This window comes from Lepidochelys kempii, chromosome 3 (genome assembly GCF_965140285.1).
Source record: "Lepidochelys kempii isolate rLepKem1 chromosome 3, rLepKem1.hap1, whole genome shotgun sequence".
NCBI lineage: Eukaryota > Metazoa > Chordata > Testudines > Cheloniidae > Lepidochelys > Lepidochelys kempii.
In genome coordinates this window covers 204,502,990-204,525,133 of record NC_136382.1, presented here as the reverse complement: position 1 = coordinate 204,525,133, position 22,144 = coordinate 204,502,990, and the positions used below count along the sequence as shown (strand labels likewise).

The following is a 22,144-nucleotide window of genomic DNA, read 5'->3' as shown; positions in this document are numbered from 1 at the left end:
GCTGCAGCCCCACAAGGAACACTGGGATGTGCCAAGCACGCTCTGCAGGCAAGTTTGCAAGGCTGCAGCCGGGGAAAGAATTGCTGTAGTGCTTAATTTGTGCCTGGGCTTACCAGTGCTGAGCCCTGGCACCTCTGGGCTTGCCACATCAGTTATGAAAGTAAAAAAATTGCTTGAGCTCCAGCATTACAAATTAAGTACTGAAGTGCTGGGATATGCCTTTCTCTGGCTGTAATCCCACAAGCCTGCCTGTGGCCAGTGCTCAGTCCACCCCAAAGGTTCTCTCTCTCTTCTTCTTTCTGTGACTGCAAACCTGCATACACCTAGGCCCTGCACAAGCAGTAAGTGACTGTGGGCTGGGAAGGCAGGCTGTGGGAAGAGCCATTGCAGCATGGCTGCATGGTACCTCTCCCTAAGGAAAGTAAGTGCTGGGAAGTGTTGAACTCCGATCACTGGAGAGCACAAGTTGATGTACAGTGCAGCTCCATTGGTCTCCTGAGCTCCTGCTGCCCTTGGAAGCAGGGTTGCAGCATCCCTCCCCACTGCTGTCCTCTACACAGGCAGGCTAGTAGTGCTGCAGCCAGGGATAGCACGTCCCAGCGCTTCTTCCCTGGCTACTGCCTTGCAAACCTGCCTTCCACTTTTCAGCAACTTCTGGATAACAGCAACTTTTTGCTGGCAACTGAGTGGTTGCTAGCAAGTCGAATCTACCTAGCAGCTTTTAATAAGTTTTTGAAGCATTTAAGAAGCTCAAGGCCTGGCTCATTCTGGGGGGGAAAAAGTGGGAAAAAAAAAAACCCCACACACAGATCTGTCCCACACGCTCATTAAAGATCCTATGTCTCTTGTCTTAAGAGACAAGTTAAAGTCTATGTACTGGCCAATCTCTAGATTGGATAATTATATTCTGCCTCTCTAAATTCCCCTGCAGTTTTATTTAGCAATATTCTTCATTTCTTGTCCTAAACGTGTGAAGGTCTGGCTATTGCTTACCACACAGCAGGCTATATTTAAATGGGAGAGGTAGTGATCCCTTATGTACCTTCAGAAAGGTGTTGTGAGGCTTAATTAGTGTTTACAAAATGCTGTAAAGTCCCTAGATGAAAGGCACTAGAGAAATGGAAGTATATTATAACTTGAATTGCTTAATGTTAAGAGCATTTTCAAGATCACTGCAACACTCCTTAGCCGAATACTGCAGAAAAAAGTATTAACGTGGGACTAAAATACATATTCTCTCAATGCTCTATGCAAGGATTCTCATTTCATAGATCACTATTTATAGCTGTGACTTGACATAATTAACCCACACAATGGCTAGATAAGGAGGAAAAAAAATTTAATGGCATAAAGAACTGCTGAAGCCTCTCAGAAAGTTTGTTTATATGTCCTCAGGCCTGCTTTCTCCCTCTGCTAATACCAAAAGCCCCTTCTCCACTAGTAGCAGCAGAAAGAAACTAAGGTACAGGTGGGCAAACTATGGCCCATGGCCACATCTGGCCTGCAGGACCCTCTTGCCTGGCCCCTGAGCTCCTGGCCAGGGAGGCTTGTCCCCAGCCCCTCCCCTGTTGTTTCCCCTCCCCCACAGACTCAGCACGCGGCACCAGGCTCTGGGCAGCTGGGCATTGCAGTTGCAGAGCAGCGGCCTGACCCAGTGCTCTGGGCAGCGCAGCTGTAGTGCCACCAGAGCTCCAGACAGTGCGGTAAGGGGGCAGGGGTGTGGATAGAGCACAGGTCCCAGGGGGGCAGTCAGGAAGGAGATGGGGGGCTCAATGGGATGGCAGAGGGCAGTCAGGGGACAGGGAGAAGGGGTGGTTGGATGGGGCAGGGGTCCCAGGAGGCAAGTCAGGAATGAGAGAGTGTGGGTTGGATGGGGCGGGTCTGGGGTGGTCAGGGGACAGGGAGTGGTGGATGGGGTAGGAGTCCGGGGGGGGGGCGCGGTCGGGTCAGGGTGCAAGATAGGTGCAAGGGGGTCAGATAGGAAGCGGGGGCCAGGCCACGCCTGGCTGTTTGGGGAGACACAGCCTCCCCTAACCAGCCCTCCATACAATTTTGAAAACCCAATGTGGCCCTCAGGCCAAAAAGTTTGCCCATCCCTGAACTCAGGGCTGATCTTCACTAAGGGGAGATCCAGCTGCTGCTTTAGTGGGTCTAGCGAAGACCTACTAAACAGACAGCAGAGCGCTCTCCGGTCGACCCAGGTACTCCAGCTATCCAAGAAGAGTAAGGGAAGTCGACTGGAGAGCATCTCCCCTCAACACAGTGCAGTGAAGACATTGCAGTAAGTCAACCTAAGCTACATCATTATTCACGTAGCTGGAGTAGTGTAATTTAGGTTGACTTACCCCCGTAATGAAGACAAGCCCTCATGTCATGTCAGTATTGTGGGGCAACAGAAACAGTACAATCATCCTCTTATGCCATCCACATCCTGTAGGTATTTCCCACAGGAAAGCTCCCTGCAAAACCACTGACAGAAAAGGAATTAATTTTCTCTAGCCTTGTTGTTTACTACTTCTATTACGATTAGAAAAAAAACAAACACCTTCAAGTCTGTTCTGCTAGGGAAAGCAATGTCACAACTAGCTGCTTTAGAAATAAACTTGCAAATACAAGAAGGAAATAAGCAGAAGCTTTTTTGGAGTTCTACCTTTTTGTTTATTATTTTTAATTTTTGCAAGTTTTCAGAATTCTACAAAAACTATGACATACAAGTAGAAATCATTTTTAAACAAAATACTTTGTGAGGCATCAAACAGTTCTTACAGATGTGAAAGCTGGAAGCATGGAGAGTCATTTTTAAAAAATACAAAAATTAAAGACACTGCTCCTTAGCAAGGGCTATATCTTCATACTGAGTTTCAGGTTCCAAGCCCTGGACATTTTGCCTGTACAGCTGTTTAAAAAATTGCAAGTTTTTTTTTTTTTAAACTGGTAAAAGTATATTTTTGCCCTTCTGTCCTCATACTCAAATATGGCTGAAAATTTTTGCACAAATGCAATGGAAACTTATGCAACCAAACATTTGCCTCTTAACAGGACCTTTGCCAACATTCATAATTACATGTTCAGCTGCTTCTGTTGAGCAACAGCTACTGATTTATTTTATGTGAAATAAATGAATGCTCACTTCAATCTTATTGCAAATTGAAGTTTTTGTAATAAACCGCAATTGGTTATTGATAAACATTTGCACTTGAACCATCAACAAATGTTAGTGACCTTAGATAAATTTTACCTTAGCAATCAAGATGTTGGCATTGGTTTCTGTTTCAATGCATATTTCTGTTTTAATAGCCTGTTACTTCTCTTATTACACATCATTTTAAACAAAAAAAAAAAAAAAAAAAAAGATATAATTAGTGCTTTTAATTTTTAACTAAAATGTGACAGAAAGTTTGTGTCCTAAGGAGTTTTAACAGATGACTAGTGACAAGGCATTATTATATATTCATTATTTTGCCAATATCATTGTAATAATAAACCACATATGGTAGACTGATTCCCTGTTTACTTCCAGTTTGTATTTCTTGTTGTACTAATTACCGCCAAAGAACATTACATTTTTTTTTTATCAAAGAGCAGAATGATATATCGAACATTTATTCAGTTGCCCCAAAAACTGCAGTAATATTGGCCTGCTACATTTCTCGCCTCTTCCTACTACGCAATTATGTTCAAAATGCCCCCTTTGAAATCACATGCTACAGAGATCATCTCCTCCCAGGCTCCTATCTGCCTCTTTTACAAGCACTTTTCCAAGGTACTTATATATTTATATTTTTAGATTTTTGGTAATGGAGTCTAGATTCATCATTTTAAGTTGAAACTGGAAACCCTATGATACCCCATAATAAGCAAGAATTGCATTATCATCAGGTACAGCAAAAAGTATCACAAAACAAGGTTTCAGAGTAGCAGCCGTGTTAGTCTGTATTCGCAAAAAGAAAAGGAGTATTTTGTGGCACCTTAGAACCTAAGTGGCATCTTTGTAGTAAGACAAATGTAGATTCCATGCATCTTCTACCTAATGACTAACTGCTTCCATATTCAATTTAGAGTAAGAAGTCACAAGAAAGTGTTGGACTACTCTGGGCTTGCCTACACTTAATCCATGATGCATCGGCGGTCATTTTAGCGGGTCTAGTGAAGACCTGCTAAGTTGACCGCAAATCGCTCTCCCACTGACTCCTGTACTCCAGTGGATAGAGAAGAATAGGGGAAGTCGACAGGAGAGCGTCTCCCGTCAACATCACATAGCGTGGAACCCACGGTAAGTAGGTCTAAGCTACGTCGATTTGAGTTACACTATTCATGTAACTCAAATTGCGTAGCTTAGATCAATTTTCCGCTGTAGTGTAGACTAGGCCTCTGATTTGCAGCATGAAAGGAATGTAAAGGGAACAAGTGGAACATCCTGAACACCTATTGAGTCCTCAACTTCACCAGCAGAGGAGGGGGAGAGAACTAAGCTCCCACAAGTCCAAGAAAGGGAATTTTACCTCTGATTTTAGCAGAGGGGAGCGAACTCCACTGAGTTTGGCATAGCAGAGTATGCTCAATAAGAAGGGGAGGGAGGAGGAGCTTCTGGTGATTTTAGTGATTTATTATTGAATGGCTGCTGATGCCTTCTAGGATTTATTAGAGTGGTTCGCTGTGAATTTAAGCCTTATAGCACTGTATAAATAACAGGGGAGTGTGTATGGTTAGGCTGGCCAGGATGGGTGAGAAGATGAATACCTTAGATAGGCTTGTGGCAAATCATATAATGACTCACAGAGGAAGCACTCTGGCTTTTTAGATGCAATCAGCCACTGATTGGGAGGGGGATGGGGTGTGTGGGGGGGTGTTTGTCTGTGAATCAGAGAAGGAAGTGAAAGAGGAAACTCAATGGAATAGCTACTTTGTGTCTGCTTTTGGCTTGTAACAATTTTGGAAAAACGTTGAAGGCAAAGATTGGATAACATCCCACTGGTTAGACACAGACATAGCGAACATCCCAAAACCAGCTAGAGACAGAACGGAAATGTAACTGACATCTGAGGTTTCAGGATACTTGATCAGAACAGCATGCCATCTTATCCAATTTGTTAACCTGTGTTCCAAACTCATTCAAAACATATTCTCTTGTTATATTTGGTTCAACAGGAACCCTCTGCATACCTATACACAAACTGAGGATTTTCCAAGAAACATAGCAATGTATGCCTGCGTATCTGAGGTCAGGATTAATGCTAAGTATTTCCACTTGATAAAGTAAGGTTATCACAAATACAATTCTAATTTTAAGAAGTATTTAGACTATTTCAGGGAGTATATAAAAATCTCTGGTATGCTAACATTTTTCAAACAAAAGTTATTAATAAAGGAGATAAAATTAATTCCCCAACTCTCTGTTAAAGAACAATTATTTGTTAAAGCTCCTCTTTACCAATCTACCCTCCTGAACCTTGTCATCCTAGGTATCAAAATTATATGATTCTTTGCCCTCTAACTAAAATAAAAAAATATTTTTAACTGTATGGCTTGAAGATTTTCTTCTAGTTTTACAACACACACACACGTATATGACGACAAGTGTGATTTCTGTACCTGGTTCTGCTGTTCCTCTTACTTCAAAGGTAACTTGAGATGGGGTCATACTTGCAGATAATGACTAAGGAAGTCTGATGTCTCCTATTAGAGGGTATAAAAAAGTATTTCAGTAACAATATACCGCATCTGTAGCTGTCTCACTAAAAGCTAGGGTATGAACTTCAGTCATCTACAGGGGGGTGACCAAGTATTGGTCTTAATGTTCTGAACAAACGGCAGTACTTGTGAGCTCTGGACCACTCCACAGCAAACCAAAGCAAACGACTGACCAGATCAAGAAACCACTGTCCAGCCAGCGAGGAAGTCAGTGTGACACAGGGCCTATCTACAAGATTAACAAGTGTTAAACAAAAGTAGTGAGATTGATATGTGCAACTAGAAATAGCATTAATTCAATATTTTTAGGGGAGGATTTCTCTAAAGCACTCAGCATTTTCCTAACTCTGCTCTCAATGAAGTCAATGGGAACTTTATCATTAGAGACAAAGTGAAATTATAACCTTCAATGGCCAATAGTTTTCTATGGGTAAGCAGCAGCCTCTTTAAGCTATTCTTTACTCTTACTTAGGGTTGCCAATTTTGGTTGGATGTATTCCTGGAGATTTCATCATACAACATAATCTTTATTTAAAGATTAATCTTTAATTCCTGGAGACCCCAGGCCAATCCTGGAAGGTTGACAACCCTACTCTTACTTTCAAAGCTACTCATGAAAAATAATGCAGACGAGCAGAAAACCAATTATGAATACACATAACTCTAAAGCAAATATTTACAAAAATACAACATCAAGCTTCCTTGAGGAAAGAGCATTTACCTCAAAATAACATGGCAGCAATGAAAACATGATGATAGTTTACATAACTATAGCAGTCCTATTTTAATAGCCAGGAAAAAAACAAATCACATTTACTCAGAATTGCTATGCTTATTAAAATATTATCTATGCCTTATTTCCCTTCCATAAATATGCAAGGTATTTTAGAGTTGAATAAAAGACAGTTCCTCGTGACAACACCGGCAGTCCTAGATAACTAGGAATTTGACATGTATAAGTGAAAATAATTTCCTTTTCCATTACTTATAAAATAATTATTTCAGAGTCAATGAAGGCCATGTTTCTATATGCAAATAGCATTCACTGTATGTAAATGCACTACCAACGGAGTGCCAAGTAATCCAAAATAATTTTGAAAGGGTAATATACAGCAAGAAATTTTAGTACTGTGCTTCCCACCTAGTTGATTTCTGAACACTTCACACCAGGTTTCAAAAATCCTGTTGTAAACAGAAGTACTGTTTATGTAATACAATGATGACAGCAGCATGCCTGAGTTGAGAGCTTTAGTGTTACTGAACAAAAAATGTTCAAGTTACAACACTAGAGGGCAAGCCCCGGTCCTCCAGTGATTGCAAACGTACACAGAGCTGAGTAGGAGCCCAAAAGGCAGAGTGAAAGAAGATCTAGAGACAGAATAGGGGAGAATGCAGAAAGGTAGCTCTTCGGAGCCCAGAGCAGAAAGTCCGAGAGCTGCAGAAAACAAGTTCTAATGTTTGAGTTTCTTCCTTCTGTGTCCTCCACATTTCTTCCCTTTGGGTCTGTGTCCCTTCCTCACTCATGTCTGTCCCTCTTCTGCCCCACACATTACCTCTTTCACTCCTGTTCTTTTCTTATTCTCCCCAACCCCTTTCTCTTCCCTCTGTGCCTGAGAATATGGGAGGGAGGAGATTTCACTGAAGTGGAAACAGGAAAGAACTTTCCCAGCCCCCAACCCCCACAAAGAGAAGCTGAGGCAGAGAGGGAAAGTGAGGTGTCCAAGGCTATCATGCAGGTATCTGGCAAAGCTGAAAACTGAACCCAGAACTTCTGGTGTCCCAGACTAATGTCTTATCACTGGATAACACTGCCTCCAACCATGATGCAGCATGTCTCACAAAGCTACGGCTGATATAAAAGAGGCCATGCCTATGCTATACTAACTGACTCCCAATTAGTTTCAAAACTGAATTCAAAGTCCTGATCTTAAAGCAGCCTTACAGATTTAAGTGCTTTATAAAGTTCTATTCACTCATTTACCAACCAATATTGGGTTGGGGCTTTTTAGCTGACAGGCAAAAAGAATATTAGTTTTTCATTATAATGTTCAAGGGTGGATGAGTGGATTTTGAGCCTGGGCTGGAAGAACTTTCATTTGCAGTTTTGCAAAGCTTCCTTCAACAGAATGGAAGCTATCTACCTCAGAGACTACCTCAACTTCCACAGGGATAACAGACCTGAAAATAATCCTAGTTTACACTCACAGATAGGAAACAGAACATTTTCAGGGACAGTACTGCAGCTGTAGAATTTCTTGCCAATGATATCAGGCTTATGATTTTTTTTTTTTATACTTAAACATGGTAAGACTAAACAATTTTCAAGAAAGTTCCTGAAGGGAAGCTATGCCTGCAAGTATGGAATACAATACAAATTAGCACACACCTCTCTGTGGCATCCAGTTACTATATTTCAGTTTATATTTCTCTCTAACTTTACATTAATGCATCAAAATCCTTATCCATGCTGTACATTATTCTGCATTTGTAAAGCATTGTGTATATTTGGGATACTAGATGAACAACACGATATGTCTTGAAAAGAACACACAATTAAACTGTCCAGAAGGCTTTAATTTTATTCCTTTAAACTCTTGCAAGGCAAGGGGAAGAGTTTCCTGGCTAAGAACTCTAACTCTCTGGCTAGTCGGTGTCATGCAAGTTTTATAAGCCCTGGACCCTATCGGTATTGCAAGACTCCCTAGCCAATTAAGAGCGGTCAAGGAAAATTCCCTATTTCCCCATACTTGCAACAATCCTCAGAGTTCTGGAGAGACTACTGAATCTCCAGATCTGAAGAGAGAAAGGAGCTTCTCCCTGAAGAGATGTGATCAAGTGTGGATGTACCACAATTAAGTATAACAACTGTTTCCCATAAAGACTGTATGTAGCATAGTTTAGAGCTGTTAGCATAAACGAGGTATTGGTCTAATTTTTGGCTACAGGCAGGATGTAGCCAAACAAGTCAACATTTTGTTAATTCCAAGCTTAGGTGGTATTAATCACTTCATGACTAGACCTCCAGTACAGCTCTCTGCTGCTATAGTGCTCTTTTGAATTTTCCAACTTTCACAGGAACTATAATGAAACAATAACAGTTGGTATATTGAGCACCACTGAAATGTTATGCCTGATATACATGGCAAAGCTGTTAAGATAAGAACACTTTGTTTTTCCATTAGTACAGCCATCCTTTAGGGGAAAAAACAAGCATAGCTGCTATAAAACTCTGGTTAAACCCATTTTTCCCCTCACAAACTCAACATTAGCTAGAAGACTTAAGGTTTCCACTTAGACAAGAAGTGTAACTGCATCTCCTAGTGCAGTCAAGTAACCTCAGTTCTTTGCAAGCCTATAGTATATACGAAATATCTAAAGTTTACAAAATATTTAAACAGGAATCTGGAATATATAAAAATCTTACCTTTCAAAAAAGTTGACAGAACATTAGCACTCAAAAATGAAGGCCAAACCATGCTCACCAAACCAGTAGTCACTGAGGGCAAGATTTATTTAAGCTTCTCAGATAGTGCATTGGCAAACCTTACTCCACTAGTGACCTAAAACAACCATCCGTCCGTCAGTCTTTGAGCAAGGGCTGCCAATCATGCTAAACTCTGCAGTGATCTCTGAGATGTATATACAAAGACTTCCAAACTGTTTTTTCCATACCAAACATCAGACTGGACATGAATTCTAATTTAGATTACAATATCATAGAGCTGCTTTCAGGAGTTTCTTGAAGCTAACATACGACAGCTCCAGCTTGCCTACTGGCTGTCACTGAGCCAGCATTTAAATCTGTGTACAAGGACAGATTTTTGAGTTCCAAGTATGATGCATGGGATATGCTCCCTGTATGATCTGTGACAGCTGTCAGTTTCAGGGTAAGTGAACCTTTATTTCCCCTCAGTTGTCCACCAAGGGGACCCACTGTAGGCTCCCAACTGTTCAGCCACCATCTCTCTTGGGCAGAAACCTGTGTCTGTTTCCTTCCTGACCAGGGTGTTAAAGGCTATACAGCTACCTGATTAACACTCTGATATCCCCAGCAAGCCAGACTCCCTAAAAGACTAGAATCTGCATTTTGCTGTATCTCCAGAAGCTATGACCCGTATAATCGCCCACAGTTATAAGTTACCCCATAGCTCTTTCTAAGCAAGCACATTTATTATTAAGGTGAAAGTATTACAAAGAAAATATTAAAAACAAAAATCTACACATGCTAAAAAGCTTACCAGAGGCAATCCTTAACACCAATCTTGGCGTTTGGTAGGCATTAGTCCTGCAAAGCCCACAACTGTGACTTTACCATAGTTACAAATTCATAACTATCTCAGATTCAGAACTGAGACTGGGCAGAAAAGCTTGTTTCTTTATACAGGTCAGGACTTTGATCACCAGACTCCAGGAACAGGTAATCTTCAGCAGATATGTAGCTTCAAAAGGCTGGGTTTTTGTGTAATTGAAGGTGGGGAATTTGCATTAACCTCTCCCTAGGTATTCCCCTTGGAAATCCATTTAACATTTACAGACCCAGAAGTCCATTCTTGTCTGGCACATTTTCAATACAGTCCTTTGAACATCCAGGTCTCACAAATGTCACCTAGAGAGGTTACACGCAATTTCGGCCCAAAATAATACATAAGCCATGCATTTAATATAATGGAGCCCAAAGACCAACTTAATTCAGTAAGGTCTCCCAAGGATGTGGCCAGACATTGCCATACCTGTCACAACAGTTTCTCTTATTGCTGAGGCTTAAAAACCTCAAGTACTACAAATCTTGAAGAGTCTTACTTACTTTGACTGATTCCTTTCGGATTCTGAAAGGAGACAATTTTGAGTCTGGAGATTGACTGAGCTACTTTCCATTCACTATCCAAAATGGATGAACTGTTAGAACCTGAAAGAAGTGTTGATTTTGTAAACTACAGAGTGTCTGGAAGGGGAGCAGAGTAATTGAGTATCACATCATCTGCATAAAGAAAACTAACATTTTTACATCTTAATGAAAAGGATCCAGTACGAACATTTTGGTAATTTGGAAAGTAAAGAAAGGAGGCAAAATTCCAGCTGGTGGCAGAACAGAACTAAAAGGTAGAACTACAAGATTAGACAATTTACTTATCTAGCTGTACATTGGGCAAAACCCAAAGATTTTGACACACTAAAGTCTCTGGGTCAGATCCTCAGATAGCATTAAGTTGCAGTAGCTCCAATGATCTTATTGGAAATATGGCTATTTATACCATATGAGGATTTGGTCCTCTAGGTGAACCTTACCCACTGCAGTTCATAAAACACAGCTTACCAGATATTGATTATGAGCATTTAAGAAGATTAAGACTGTCCAGCGCGGAAAAGAGACAACTAAAGGGGATATGACAGATCTATAAAGTCACGAATGTTGTCAAGAAAAAGCATTATTTACTGTTTCACATAACACAAGGACCAGGGTCACCTGAAGAAAGTACTTCTTTACACAACACAGAGTCAACCTGTGGAACTCGTTGCTAGGTAATGTTGTGAAGGCCAAAACATAACTGAGTTCCAAAAAGAGTTAGATAAGTTAATGGATGATAGGTCCATCAGTGGGTATTAGCCAAGATGGTAAGGAATACAATCCCATGCTCCAGGTGTCCCTAAGACTCAGACAGATGCTGGGACTGGACAAAAGAGGATGGATCACTTTATAACTGCCCTGTCCCTCTTATTCTCTCTGAAGCATATGGCATTGGCCACTGTCATAAGACAGGATACTGGGCTAGATGAACCATTGGTCTGACTCAGTATGGCCATTCTTATGCTATGTTTTTATAAGAAAGCCAAAAGGAGTAGGATTTACCTGTAACTAAGCTTCGCTTATGTTGTATCATTTTCCCTATCTTAAAAACTGAGAACATTTTCCACCTGACAAAAGACCATCAGAAACTTCTGATTGGCACATGCTCCACCAACCTGAAACTTACCTACATAACATTATGTTGAAGGAAGAAACTACAATATAGGATTCGGATCTTTCAATGGAAAAAAAAAAACAAAAAAAAAACCTCTCTTAATTGCTATTTATGGAGGGTCAGATTTGTAAAGGTATTTAGCTGCCTAAAGATGAAAAAGGGGATCAAGTGGGATTTTCAGACACCTATCTACACCTTTAGGCACCTAAATACCTTTAAATATCTGCCCCTTAAACTCATTAATTTTAAAGTCACTACACTAGAAAGTTTGCTTAATTAGCCATATGAAAATAATGGTAAACACATAGCACATTTGCATGAACTTCACACTAATCCCCAAACAGATCAAGTGTACAATACTGGTACCACAGAAAATAAGTATTTTGCTTAATCACATCAAAATGTGACTATAGTTTCCAAATCTAAAATTCATAGGCATATACATGAAGGTTACATTACAGTATTTTTAAAACTGTATGTTTCCGTCTTAAGCAGTCCTTCTCCATATCATAATATCCATAGAATATATGGATGCTATCAACACCTCCCTGCCCATACTGATGGGAAAGTCTACACAAGGCATTTGCTGGCCCCCCTGCTTGCACCTACCCTAAAAATCATATTTACTGTCTTACATATAATTAGTATACATTCAGTACTAAAGGGAACAAAAAGGAGACAAGCACTAACTAACATTCTAAGAGGTAATTTTTACCCGCCCTACAGAAGTAAGCCCTCAGATACCAAATATCAACATAAGTTGCTTCCAGCATCACACATGGAGTTTAAATGATATCCAGCAAAAACTCATTAGGCTAATTCTACAAAGAACAGAATTCTCTTCTGCTCATACACAAGATATCACAAACTAACAAATTAGATACATGCAGTACAGTGACTACAGGCAAATAAATCTGAAATAATCATACAGCGTTTGATATCAGAACCAGTGCCAAGGTTGGACAGTATATCAAATCATAACAGCTATCATTCTTTACAAAGAAAGTTCTGAAACCCTTTGTTTCCAGCTGAGCAGTCACAGACTGACAAAAAGGATCTTACTTTGCCATCTTTCCTACATAGGTAAGCACCTCTACAAGTTCTGCAGCTCTCCTTAAGACTGCATTGCAGCATTAACATTTAGATATGAGCTAAGCTAGGGGCAAGGTTTGAACACACAACTTCTGATCCAAAAGCAGAAAGTCTACTGATGAAGTAAAATCCTGTTGTACATTTTAATCCATCATTTAGGAAGTAGGGAAACAGAAATACTATTTCAAGAAATGATATCAGAATATACCTGGGGTTTAAAATAGCAACACTAACATTTTAAGGAGATTGTTTATCTTGAAAATATATGGAAAATTAAATATGTCCAAGAAAGTGATTACTTACAACAATAGCCCACTTTGACATTCTCAATCTCGGTTATATCTCCCCCTTCCCCCCGCGGGAGCCCTGCACTCGCCTCCAGCCCCCCCCCGGACCCCGTCTACTCCCCCCCCCGCCCGGGAGCCCTGCACTCGCCTCCAGCCCCCCCCCCCGACCCCGTCTACTCCCCCCCCCGCCCGGGAGCCCTGCACTCGCCTCCAGCCCCCCCCCCCCGGACCCCGTCTACTCCCCCCCCCGCCCGGGAGCCCTGCACTCGCCTCCAGCCCCCCCCCCGACCCCGTCTACTCCCCCCCCCCGCCCGGGAGCCCTGCACTCGCCTCCAGCCCCCCCCCCGGACCCCGTCTACTCCCCCCCCCGCCCGGGAGCCCTGCACTCGCCTCCAGCCCCCCCCCCGACCCCGTCTACTCCCCCCCCCCGCCCGGGAGCCCTGCACTCGCCTCCAGATCCCCCCGGAACCCCGTCTACTCCCCCCCCCGCCCGGGAGCCCTGCACTCGCCTCCAGCCCCCCCCCCCGACCCCGTCTACTCCCCCCCCCCGCCCGGGAGCCCTGCACTCACCTCCAGCCCCCCCCCGGACCCCGTCTACTCCCCCCCCCGCCCGGGAGCCCTGCACTCGCCTCCAGCCCCCCCCCGACCCCGTCTACTCCCCCCCCCCGCCCGGGAGCCCTGCACTCGCCTCCAGCCCCCCCCCCGGACCCCGTCTACTCCCCCCCCCGACCGGGAGCCCTGCACTCGCCTCCAGCCCCCCCCGGACCCCGTCTACTCCCCCCCCCCGGACCCCTGCACTCGCCTCCAGCCCCCCCACCGACCCCGTCTACTCCCCCCCCGCCCGGGAGCCCTGCACTCGCCTCCAGCCCCCCCCCGGACCCCGTATACTCCCCCCCCGCCCGGGAGCCCTGCACTCGCCTCCAGCCCCCCCCGGACCCCGTCTACTCCCCCCCCGGACCCCTGCACTCGCCTCCAGCCCCCCCCCGGACCCCGTCTACTTCCCCCCCCGCCCGGGAGCCCTGCACTCGCCTCCAGCCCCCCCCCGGACCCCGTCTACTTCCCCCCCCGCCCGGGAGCCCTGCACTCGCCTCCAGCCCCCCCCCGGACCCCGTCTACTCCCCCCCCCCCGCCCGGGAGCCCTGCACTCGCCTCCAGCCCCCCCCCGGACCCCGTCTACTCCCCCCCCCGCCCGGGAGCCCTGCACTCGCCTCCAGCCCCCCCCCGGACCCCGTCTACTCCCCCCCCCCGGACACCTGCACTCGCCTCCAGCCCCCCCCCGACCCCGTCTACTCCCCCCCCGCCCGGGAGCCCTGCACTCGCCTCCAGCCCCCCCCCGGACCCCGTCTACTCCCCCCCCCCCGCCCGGGAGCCCTGCACTCGCCTCCAGCCCCCCCCCCCGACCCCGTCTACTCCCCCCCCCCCGCCCGGGAGCCCTGCACTCGCCTCCAGCCCCCCCCCCCGACCCCGTCTACTCCCCCCCCCGCCCGGGAGCCCTGCACTCGCCTCCAGCCCCCCCCCGGACCCCGTCTACTCCCCCCCCCGCCCGGGACCCCTGCACTCGCCTCCAGCCTCCCCCGACCCCGTCTACTCCCCCCCCCCGCCCGGGACCCCTGCACTCGCCTCCAGCCCCCCCCCCGACCCCGTCTACTCCCCCCCCCCGCCCGGGAGCCCTGCACTCGCCTCCAGCCCCCCCCGGACCCCGTCTGCTCCCCCCCCCGGACCCCTGCACTCGCCTCCAGCCCCCCCGGACCCCGTCTACTCCCCCCCCCGGACCCCTGCACTCGCCTCCAGCACCCCCCCCGGACCCCGTCTACTCCCCCCCCGCCCGGGAGCCCTGCACTCGCCTCCAGCCCCCCCCCCGACCCCGTCTACTCCCCCCCCCGCCCGGGAGCCCTGCACTCGCCTCCAGCCCCCCCCGGACCCCGTCTACTCCCCCCCCCCGCCCGGGAGCCCTGCACTCGCCTCCAGCCCCCCCCCCGACCCCGTCTACTCCCCCCCCCCGCCCGGGAGCCCTGCACTCGCCTCCAGCCCCGCCCCGGACCCCGTCTACTCCCCCCCCCGCCCGGGAGCCCTGCACTCGCCTCCAGCCCCCCCCCCGACCCCGTCTACTCCCCCCCCCCGCCCGGGAGCCCTGCACTCGCCTCCAGCCCCCCCCCGGACCCCGTCTACTCCCCCCCCCGCCCGGGAGCCCTGCACTCGCCTCCAGCCTCCCCCGACCCCGTCTACCCCCCCCCCGCCTGCCCTGCGCTCCCCTTCTGGCCCCCCTCCCTCACTACCCCAGCTCCCACCTGTCAGAGACCTTCCCCCTCTCTCCCAGGCGCCTCCCCTCCATCCCGACAGCCGCCGGCTCTGACCTGGACGCTGAGCGCGACGGGCTGCTCCGGCTGCCTTTGTCTGCGGAAGCGACTGCCCCGGCTCCAGGGCGCGCCGCCCGAGCTCCCTGCCGAGCTCGGCCGTCCCCAACCGCCCGGCCGAACCGGTTCCAACCGCCCGGCCGAACCGGGCGCGAGGCGGCAACGGGCAGCGGCCACGTGACAGGCGCGGCCAATGGGCGCGGAGAAGATTCCTAGAAAGCGCGGCGGGGCGGAGAGTTTGAGGGGAGCCGAAGCAGGAAGGGCCGGGGGGCGGGACTGCGCTCGGAAAGTCAGCCAATCAGTAGAGCAGCAACGGCCAGCCAATGAGAGCGGAGAGTGCCCACCCGGCCCGGGGCGGGGGGAGTGATGTGATGAGCCGGGCCGGAGGGCCAGGGCCTGGCGGGAGCAGCCGGGCGGGGGGTGCGGCCCGGGCTTGGAGGGGGCTGCGGGCCGGGGGCAGCTGCGGCTGCAGCCAGGGCCAGGAGGGAGCTGAGCGGGGCGGGCCTGGGAAGGGGGAGGTCATAGCCCGGAAGGAGCTGAGCCCTTTAGGGGGGCCAGTCAGGCGGTTTTCCTGTAAAAAGGGGCCTAAAAGCACTCGTGTTCTGGAAAAATTGTCTCTTGGTGGGGCTGTTTTGAACTTCCGTTCCGGTGCCGGGTGTGGGAATGGGCTGAGGCCAAGGGAAATGTGTCTTTGAGCCTCCTTTGTACAGGACAGGGAAGTGTAGCTGCTACAGGATGGCCATGCATCCGACGAAGTGGGCATTCACCCACGAAAGCTCATGCTCCAATAGGTCTGTCAGTCTACAAGGTGCCACGGGACTCTTTGCCGCTTTTACAGATCCAGACTAACACGGTTACCCCCGATACAGTATTACTGTTGTTTGATTTGACTACATAAATACCCACATGGGTTGTTCAGGCAGATGGAAGGTGACTTTTCGTACCTCTGTACCTGTTATTAAAAGCCAGTTTTGCTCATTCTGATCCTCTGGATTGTAAAAATTCTACAGATTTCTAGGAGGATAGAGGACCACGCACTTACAGATTTTGTTACAAGGCGCCTTGAGTTTAGATGGCATGCTGTAGTGGGGCCTACTGTTTTGTAAACACCTACATAGTCTAGGAGTGGAAAACCATTTGCTTTAAAAACCTTTCAGATGTCAAATTTTGGACAATTATGTGCTGTGTTACAAAGCCCTATGCTCTTAAAGTACCTTTTTAAAATAAGTGTATTTACATAAGTAAAGTGAATTCTTATTCACTCATTATCTGTTCTAGCTTTCAGTAAAGTACCTATCTCCATGGTATAGTAACAGTTATTTCAGAGCGAGCTGTAGTAACCATTATTATTGATCCTCCCACACACACAGACACTCAATTAGAATGCTTGTCTCCTTAAAACAAATTGGTTTTTAATTTTGTTGAAATCAGACTGCAGCTTTGACAATAGTCCATCTTGCAGGACATTTGATAATGTTAGGGTAAGTGATATTAATGGGATTACAGCTAAGTAAGTAAAAAGACTTCCTTGCAACTAAAAACGCCTAAAATTGCTTGCTGAAAAGCCAAGATCCTATAATTAACAAAGGGATATAAGGACTGATCTAAAGATCACTGATGAAGTAGAAAGACTCCCATTAGATTCAGTGGGTTTTGGATCAGCCTGCTTTTGTTTGCATAGGAACACAACCCACTTCTATTCTTAGGGCCAGATTGTTAGGCACCTAACTACCTTTAAAAATCTGGCCTTTGGAGTAAAAATTCAGTGCTTGAATAGGGTTTAGCCACAGGTGGGCCTGGGTGCACAGATACCAACTTTCACGGGGTAAATGAGCACCCCGACTTTCACAATAAGCCAAAAATCAAGCTAATCCCATTTCAAAACAAGGCCAAAACAAGAAAATTCCTAAGAACCCCAACGCTCTTATGTGAAAAGAAAAGGAGGACTTGTGGCACCTTAGAGACTAACCAATTTATTTGAGCATAAGCTTTCGTGAGCTACAGCTCACTTCATCAGATGCATACTGTGGAAAGTGTAGAAGATCTTATTATATACACACAAAGCATGAAAAAATACCTCCTCTCACCCCGCTCTCCTGCTGGTAATAGCTTATCTAAAGTGATCACTCTCCTTACAATGTGTATGATAATCAGCATTCAGTTGGGACTGTGGTGGGCCCACTGTGCACCTCTGACTCTCTCTCCCCGTTGACCCTGCTTGCCAGAAGCTGGTCAAAAAAAAGAAGCTACAAGCCAAAAACTATCCAACAAGCCAATTAAGCCAAAAACAAGCCCAATTTCTGCTTTTTTTTTTTGCAGGTTAGGCATATCTGCCTGGGTGGGCTGCGGCCCACCCTCTTAGAATCCAGGCCTACCCCACCTCCCTGGCTCTGCTCCGGCCCCAGAGCTAGCCTCACCCAGACATGGAGAACACCGCATGCCGGGTGCACACACACCCCAGCCCAACCGGAGCGGGAGGGACAGCAGCAGAGTGCTGGGCAAGCACGCCACAGCAGGTGGAGGGCAGGCAAGCGGCGTGGAAGAGGAGATCCTCAAAAAAAGATAGGCCTGCCACCTCAAGGAGCTGGGCCCGGTGTGGGATGGGGACAGGTGCCAGGAACTGTGTGCACTAGAGAGCGGGGTCTCTTTCCAGAACTGGGTGCGCACATGGGGCCCCAGGCCAGATTGTCCATCACCCCCCTGGTTCTTCCTGCCACCTGCCCCCCTGTCATTGCCTGCCTACCCGAAGTTGGGGCCTACCCAAATGTTCCATGCTCGCTACGCCACTGGCTTGAATTGACAGAGCAAGTGATCTGAGAGATAGAATACAGGAATGCAGCATGAGTGGCTAATTTTGTGCAGCGTTCAGCCCCTGACATAATTTAGAGGAGTTTGGCTATTCTAGCTTGTGCCAGCTAGTAAACACTAGCTGAGGATCACCAGGGCACAGCACATTACTCATATGTCCATTCTCGGCTGTGCCCCCAACATGCTGCCTGTGCAGGAAAGTGTGAATGGAAGAGGGGGGAAGCAGGCAATGCTGGCCCTCTGCCACCAGGATTGGATTATTGGATATGTTGGGTGTCCAGCCCCTGTGTGCCACAGAGCAGTCAGTGCACAGGGTTTTGAACAGGGCCAAGGATCTGGCCCAATGAAATCACCAGTGTAACAAAAGTTCAAGTGAATCAGAGCAAGGCACTTCATTTTCAAACACAGGTCCTGATATATGCATTATAAGCATCCTGTCTCTTGATGTGAGCTTTCTTACTGTGGCACTGAGATAAAAGTATGTTGTTTCCTGTTTTTTAAAATCTTCATAATAGAGGGGAGTGTTCCAATTAGAACACATATGGAAAAGCTGAGAAAGTATGAAACTAGACTGCCAAAACCTCCAACAAAAATAAAAAATGGAAAAGATTACAATTGAAAGACAAGACTGGGAGACTTCTGACTTCATCCCATTGGTATTACTAACCTTCCAACTATTTCCTGTTTGTCAAAGTTTACTCCAGTGTGGTTTGTAGCATACTATACTCCAAACTGAGACTTCAATTGATAAATACAAAAAGTGTCAATAAGATTTGTTAACTTTGCAAAAAGCAGATTATTCTTATACCTTTTGACAGACAGACATTTACAAAAAATTGTGTTTTCTTTATAATTAGAGGAACTGTTTTATAAAATTTTCTTCCAAGTCTTGAAAAGAGCAAACTCATACCCTCACTGCAGTCAAAACTGCTAGACAAAGTAATTGTACTGTTTTGTTATTCCTTTTTTATATTTATCTGCAGTGTTGAAACAAAACTCTAAATAAAGCATGCAACTGAAACAAGGGGCAAGATGCTCTGCTGTTGTATGCTGGTGCAATTCTGTTACTTCATTGATGCTGAACCAGTTTACATCAGCAGAGAATTTGGCCCTAGGAAATTTCAACAGCAAAAAATTCCATTAAGGCTAAGGCTATATTGAGAAATTAAATGCAAAGAAGGCAGGAAAATCAATACCAATTTTAACTCTGCCTCCACTCCCCAAACTGGAATTAGGTTTGAAGTCAGGGTTAGATTTGGATTTTCTGTCCATATATGGACAGAAAATATTCTCCTGTCCCACCTCCTCCACCCTCTGGATGGATTGTGGGAGTAGAGAGAACAGTAAAGTAAAGAATGACCCCCCCCCCCCAACCTGAAAATCCAGCAATTTATTAAATTACTTTGTACAACATCTCATTCCTCTCTAGGAACTGGAGAGCCTAGAACTTTGTATTTAATTGAACTCCACTGGCTGGAGACCCACTCATGTAGGGGCAAGAGACCCCAGTGTACTCCAGCCCTCCATATATGGGATGGAAATTCCCATGTACCATCCCCATCAACATGTGGGCCAGGGACTGCAAATGTCTTTACCTATCCCCACCCATCCACCCTGCTGATATGGGCTGGAGGCTCCTGTCCTTGAATAGCCTCCTCTCATAGGCTCTGCTCATAGCTCTGCTGCCTCACTCTCTTCCTGCAGGGCAGGTGGGCTTTTAAGGCTCTAGGGCTGCAATGAAATACTCTATTGTCATCTCTGACCCTAGCAAATATACATAACGTGCATATTAGAACCTTAACTGAGACTTTCCCAACATTAGCTACATTTAAATTCATAACCATAACTTTGCATTAAAACCATTTTTATTATACGCTCACCTGAATCATGGTAATTCAAAGTTCATTATCCAGCTGTTTTTAAACAGTAATGAATATAGTTTTACACCCCAACTACCCCATATCTCATCTCAGGGTCTCATCCTTCACCTTTAACCACATTGATTTGAATAGGACTATGTGCATGACTAAGGCGTACTTACATGAATAAGGCTATTTGTAGGAGTACAGAAGAGCTCCAATCTAGGGCCCTACGCAGGGCTTTTTATTTAATTCTACAATTCCCATTCCCACTCGCTCCCTCACTATTTCTTGCACTTTTGTCCTGCTCCCACCCGCAAAAACCTTAGATCCTTCAAATTCCACAAGAGACAGATTCCTCATGCCAGTAAAAAAACAGAACAAAAACAAAACAAAAAAAACCACCACGGTTGGTTAATATATATAAACGGAATTCAGACACAATATTTACCATTAAAGAATAAAATAAACCTTAAACCATGTAAAGAATACTTTAACTCCTGTTATAATAGATATAAAATCTCTTTCTATCCCTCACTTAAATTTAAGTATTAAAACCTTTATTTAAAAAAAAAAAGAAAGAGAATTTCAGCAGTGTCAAAGTTTTTATCTATGACACACTGACAAGAGATTTAGTGTTTTCCTGTAAATTCCTGCAGTCTGTTGGGTTGGAGTTTTTTTGCTCACCCAATCCCACCCGCAATAAAGTACATTTTACGTGCACCCGCTATTATGGCAGTGGGTCCTCTGGGACCCACGGGATCCCAGGCCCACTGCAGGCTCCACTCCTCTCCTTGTAATAAGTTACTCATTAAGGGCTTGATTCAGCATTTGTTTAAGTCAGTGGAAAGACCTACTGTGTTCAACGGGCATTAGATGAGGCACTGGTACATGTGCATATGTAACAGGTAAGGGGACAGAGATAATATTATCTAGGATTACTTTCCCTTTCCTGCATTTCAACCTACTCTTCTGCTGAAGCACAAGTCAGAGATCAGACCTTTCGGGACCAAGATTTACCATTATACAATTACACTTTTAAGAGAAAGAGACTGACAATTTCTTCATTAAAAAAAAAAACACCCAACATTTAATAAGTACAAATAATCTATATGCAATATCTGACTTGGGTGTCAATATTTCCTATAAACAACTATTATGTGATAACCCCTTTAGTGTTTTGCTCACAAACTTCCATACTTGCTGCTATTACAAGATATTGAGGAAATGTCTACCTTGACCCATACATGTATCTTCACGTCCCTCCAACTTTCTCATGTGGTGAGCCCTGCTTGCAATGTGTGCAATTCAAAGTATATATGCCCCTTGAGCCTCTTACAGCTAGAGCAATTCCACAGTCTCCTTCCAACTCACCTGCACCTCTTCAGCAACAGCAATCTTAACTCTTATAACCAGCAGTAACTTACACTTTCTTTTAGCTCTCAATGAGATAGGGAGCAGGCTATCTGGATCCAAATGGATTGGCACAATCTCTGAGACACAGACATTCCCACAGGGTGACCAGACAGCAAGTGTAAAAAATCAGGAGGGGTGGGGGGTAATAGGAGCCTATATAAGAAAAAGACTCAAAAATCAGGACATCTGGTTACCCTACCTTGCCATCAAAACAACTCTTAATCCTGTGGGGTTCAGCTGCTGAGTTCCTACAGGTAGTCTCTGACTTCTGCTATTTATAGCCTCACTGAGCTCCAGGTGGCTCAGCCTTCAGATGGGGACCGTGGGTAAGTTCTGCCAGGCAGTTTGTCCACAATGAAAAGCTGCCTGTTTAGCTTCAAATCAGCTAGTGAGCACTTGTAGTGACGGCCACACCCCAAATGGGATGTTTCTCACTCTTCTAATGGAGTCACCCTGCTCAGCTCTGGCACAGTTCCTCCCCCACGCCCTGGAATGAACCATGGATCCTCCCTGCTGTGTCTTCCCTGATTTATACCAGTAAATATTGCAGTGCACGCACATGGGTTACACATCAATGGGGCCATGGTTTTGGATAAATGATTCATTTTCTGGACATGAGTGGCTAATATGAAGCATTTGCTCTCCATTCTGGCCTTCTGCATTTGATTACCACAGCC

General features: G+C 46.0%; 1 protein-coding gene across 7 annotated transcripts in view; it reads right to left on the bottom strand.

The window, feature by feature from the left end:
• Positions 1–21,685, bottom strand: part of GPCPD1 (glycerophosphocholine phosphodiesterase 1) — an 80,193-nt gene extending 58,508 nt beyond the window's left edge. Inside the window, exons 1-3 of one of the 7 annotated variants that reach the window (XM_073339694.2) lie at positions 15,385–15,577; positions 10,496–10,597; positions 5,593–5,676 (exon numbers count right to left, since the gene is read on the bottom strand). In XM_073339694.2, coding sequence (XP_073195795.1) covers positions 5,593–5,641 — 49 coding nt within the window. In that variant the 5' untranslated portion in view covers positions 5,642–5,676; positions 10,496–10,597; positions 15,385–15,577. Of the gene's footprint in view, positions 1–5,592; positions 5,677–9,115; positions 9,959–10,495; positions 10,598–13,046; positions 13,127–15,318; positions 15,338–15,384; positions 15,578–21,666 lie in introns of those variants that run through there. The other 6 variants (XM_073339699.1, XM_073339693.2, XM_073339700.2 and 3 more) reach the window with 6 other exon arrangements.
• Between the last annotated feature and the right edge of the window lie 459 nt (positions 21,686–22,144).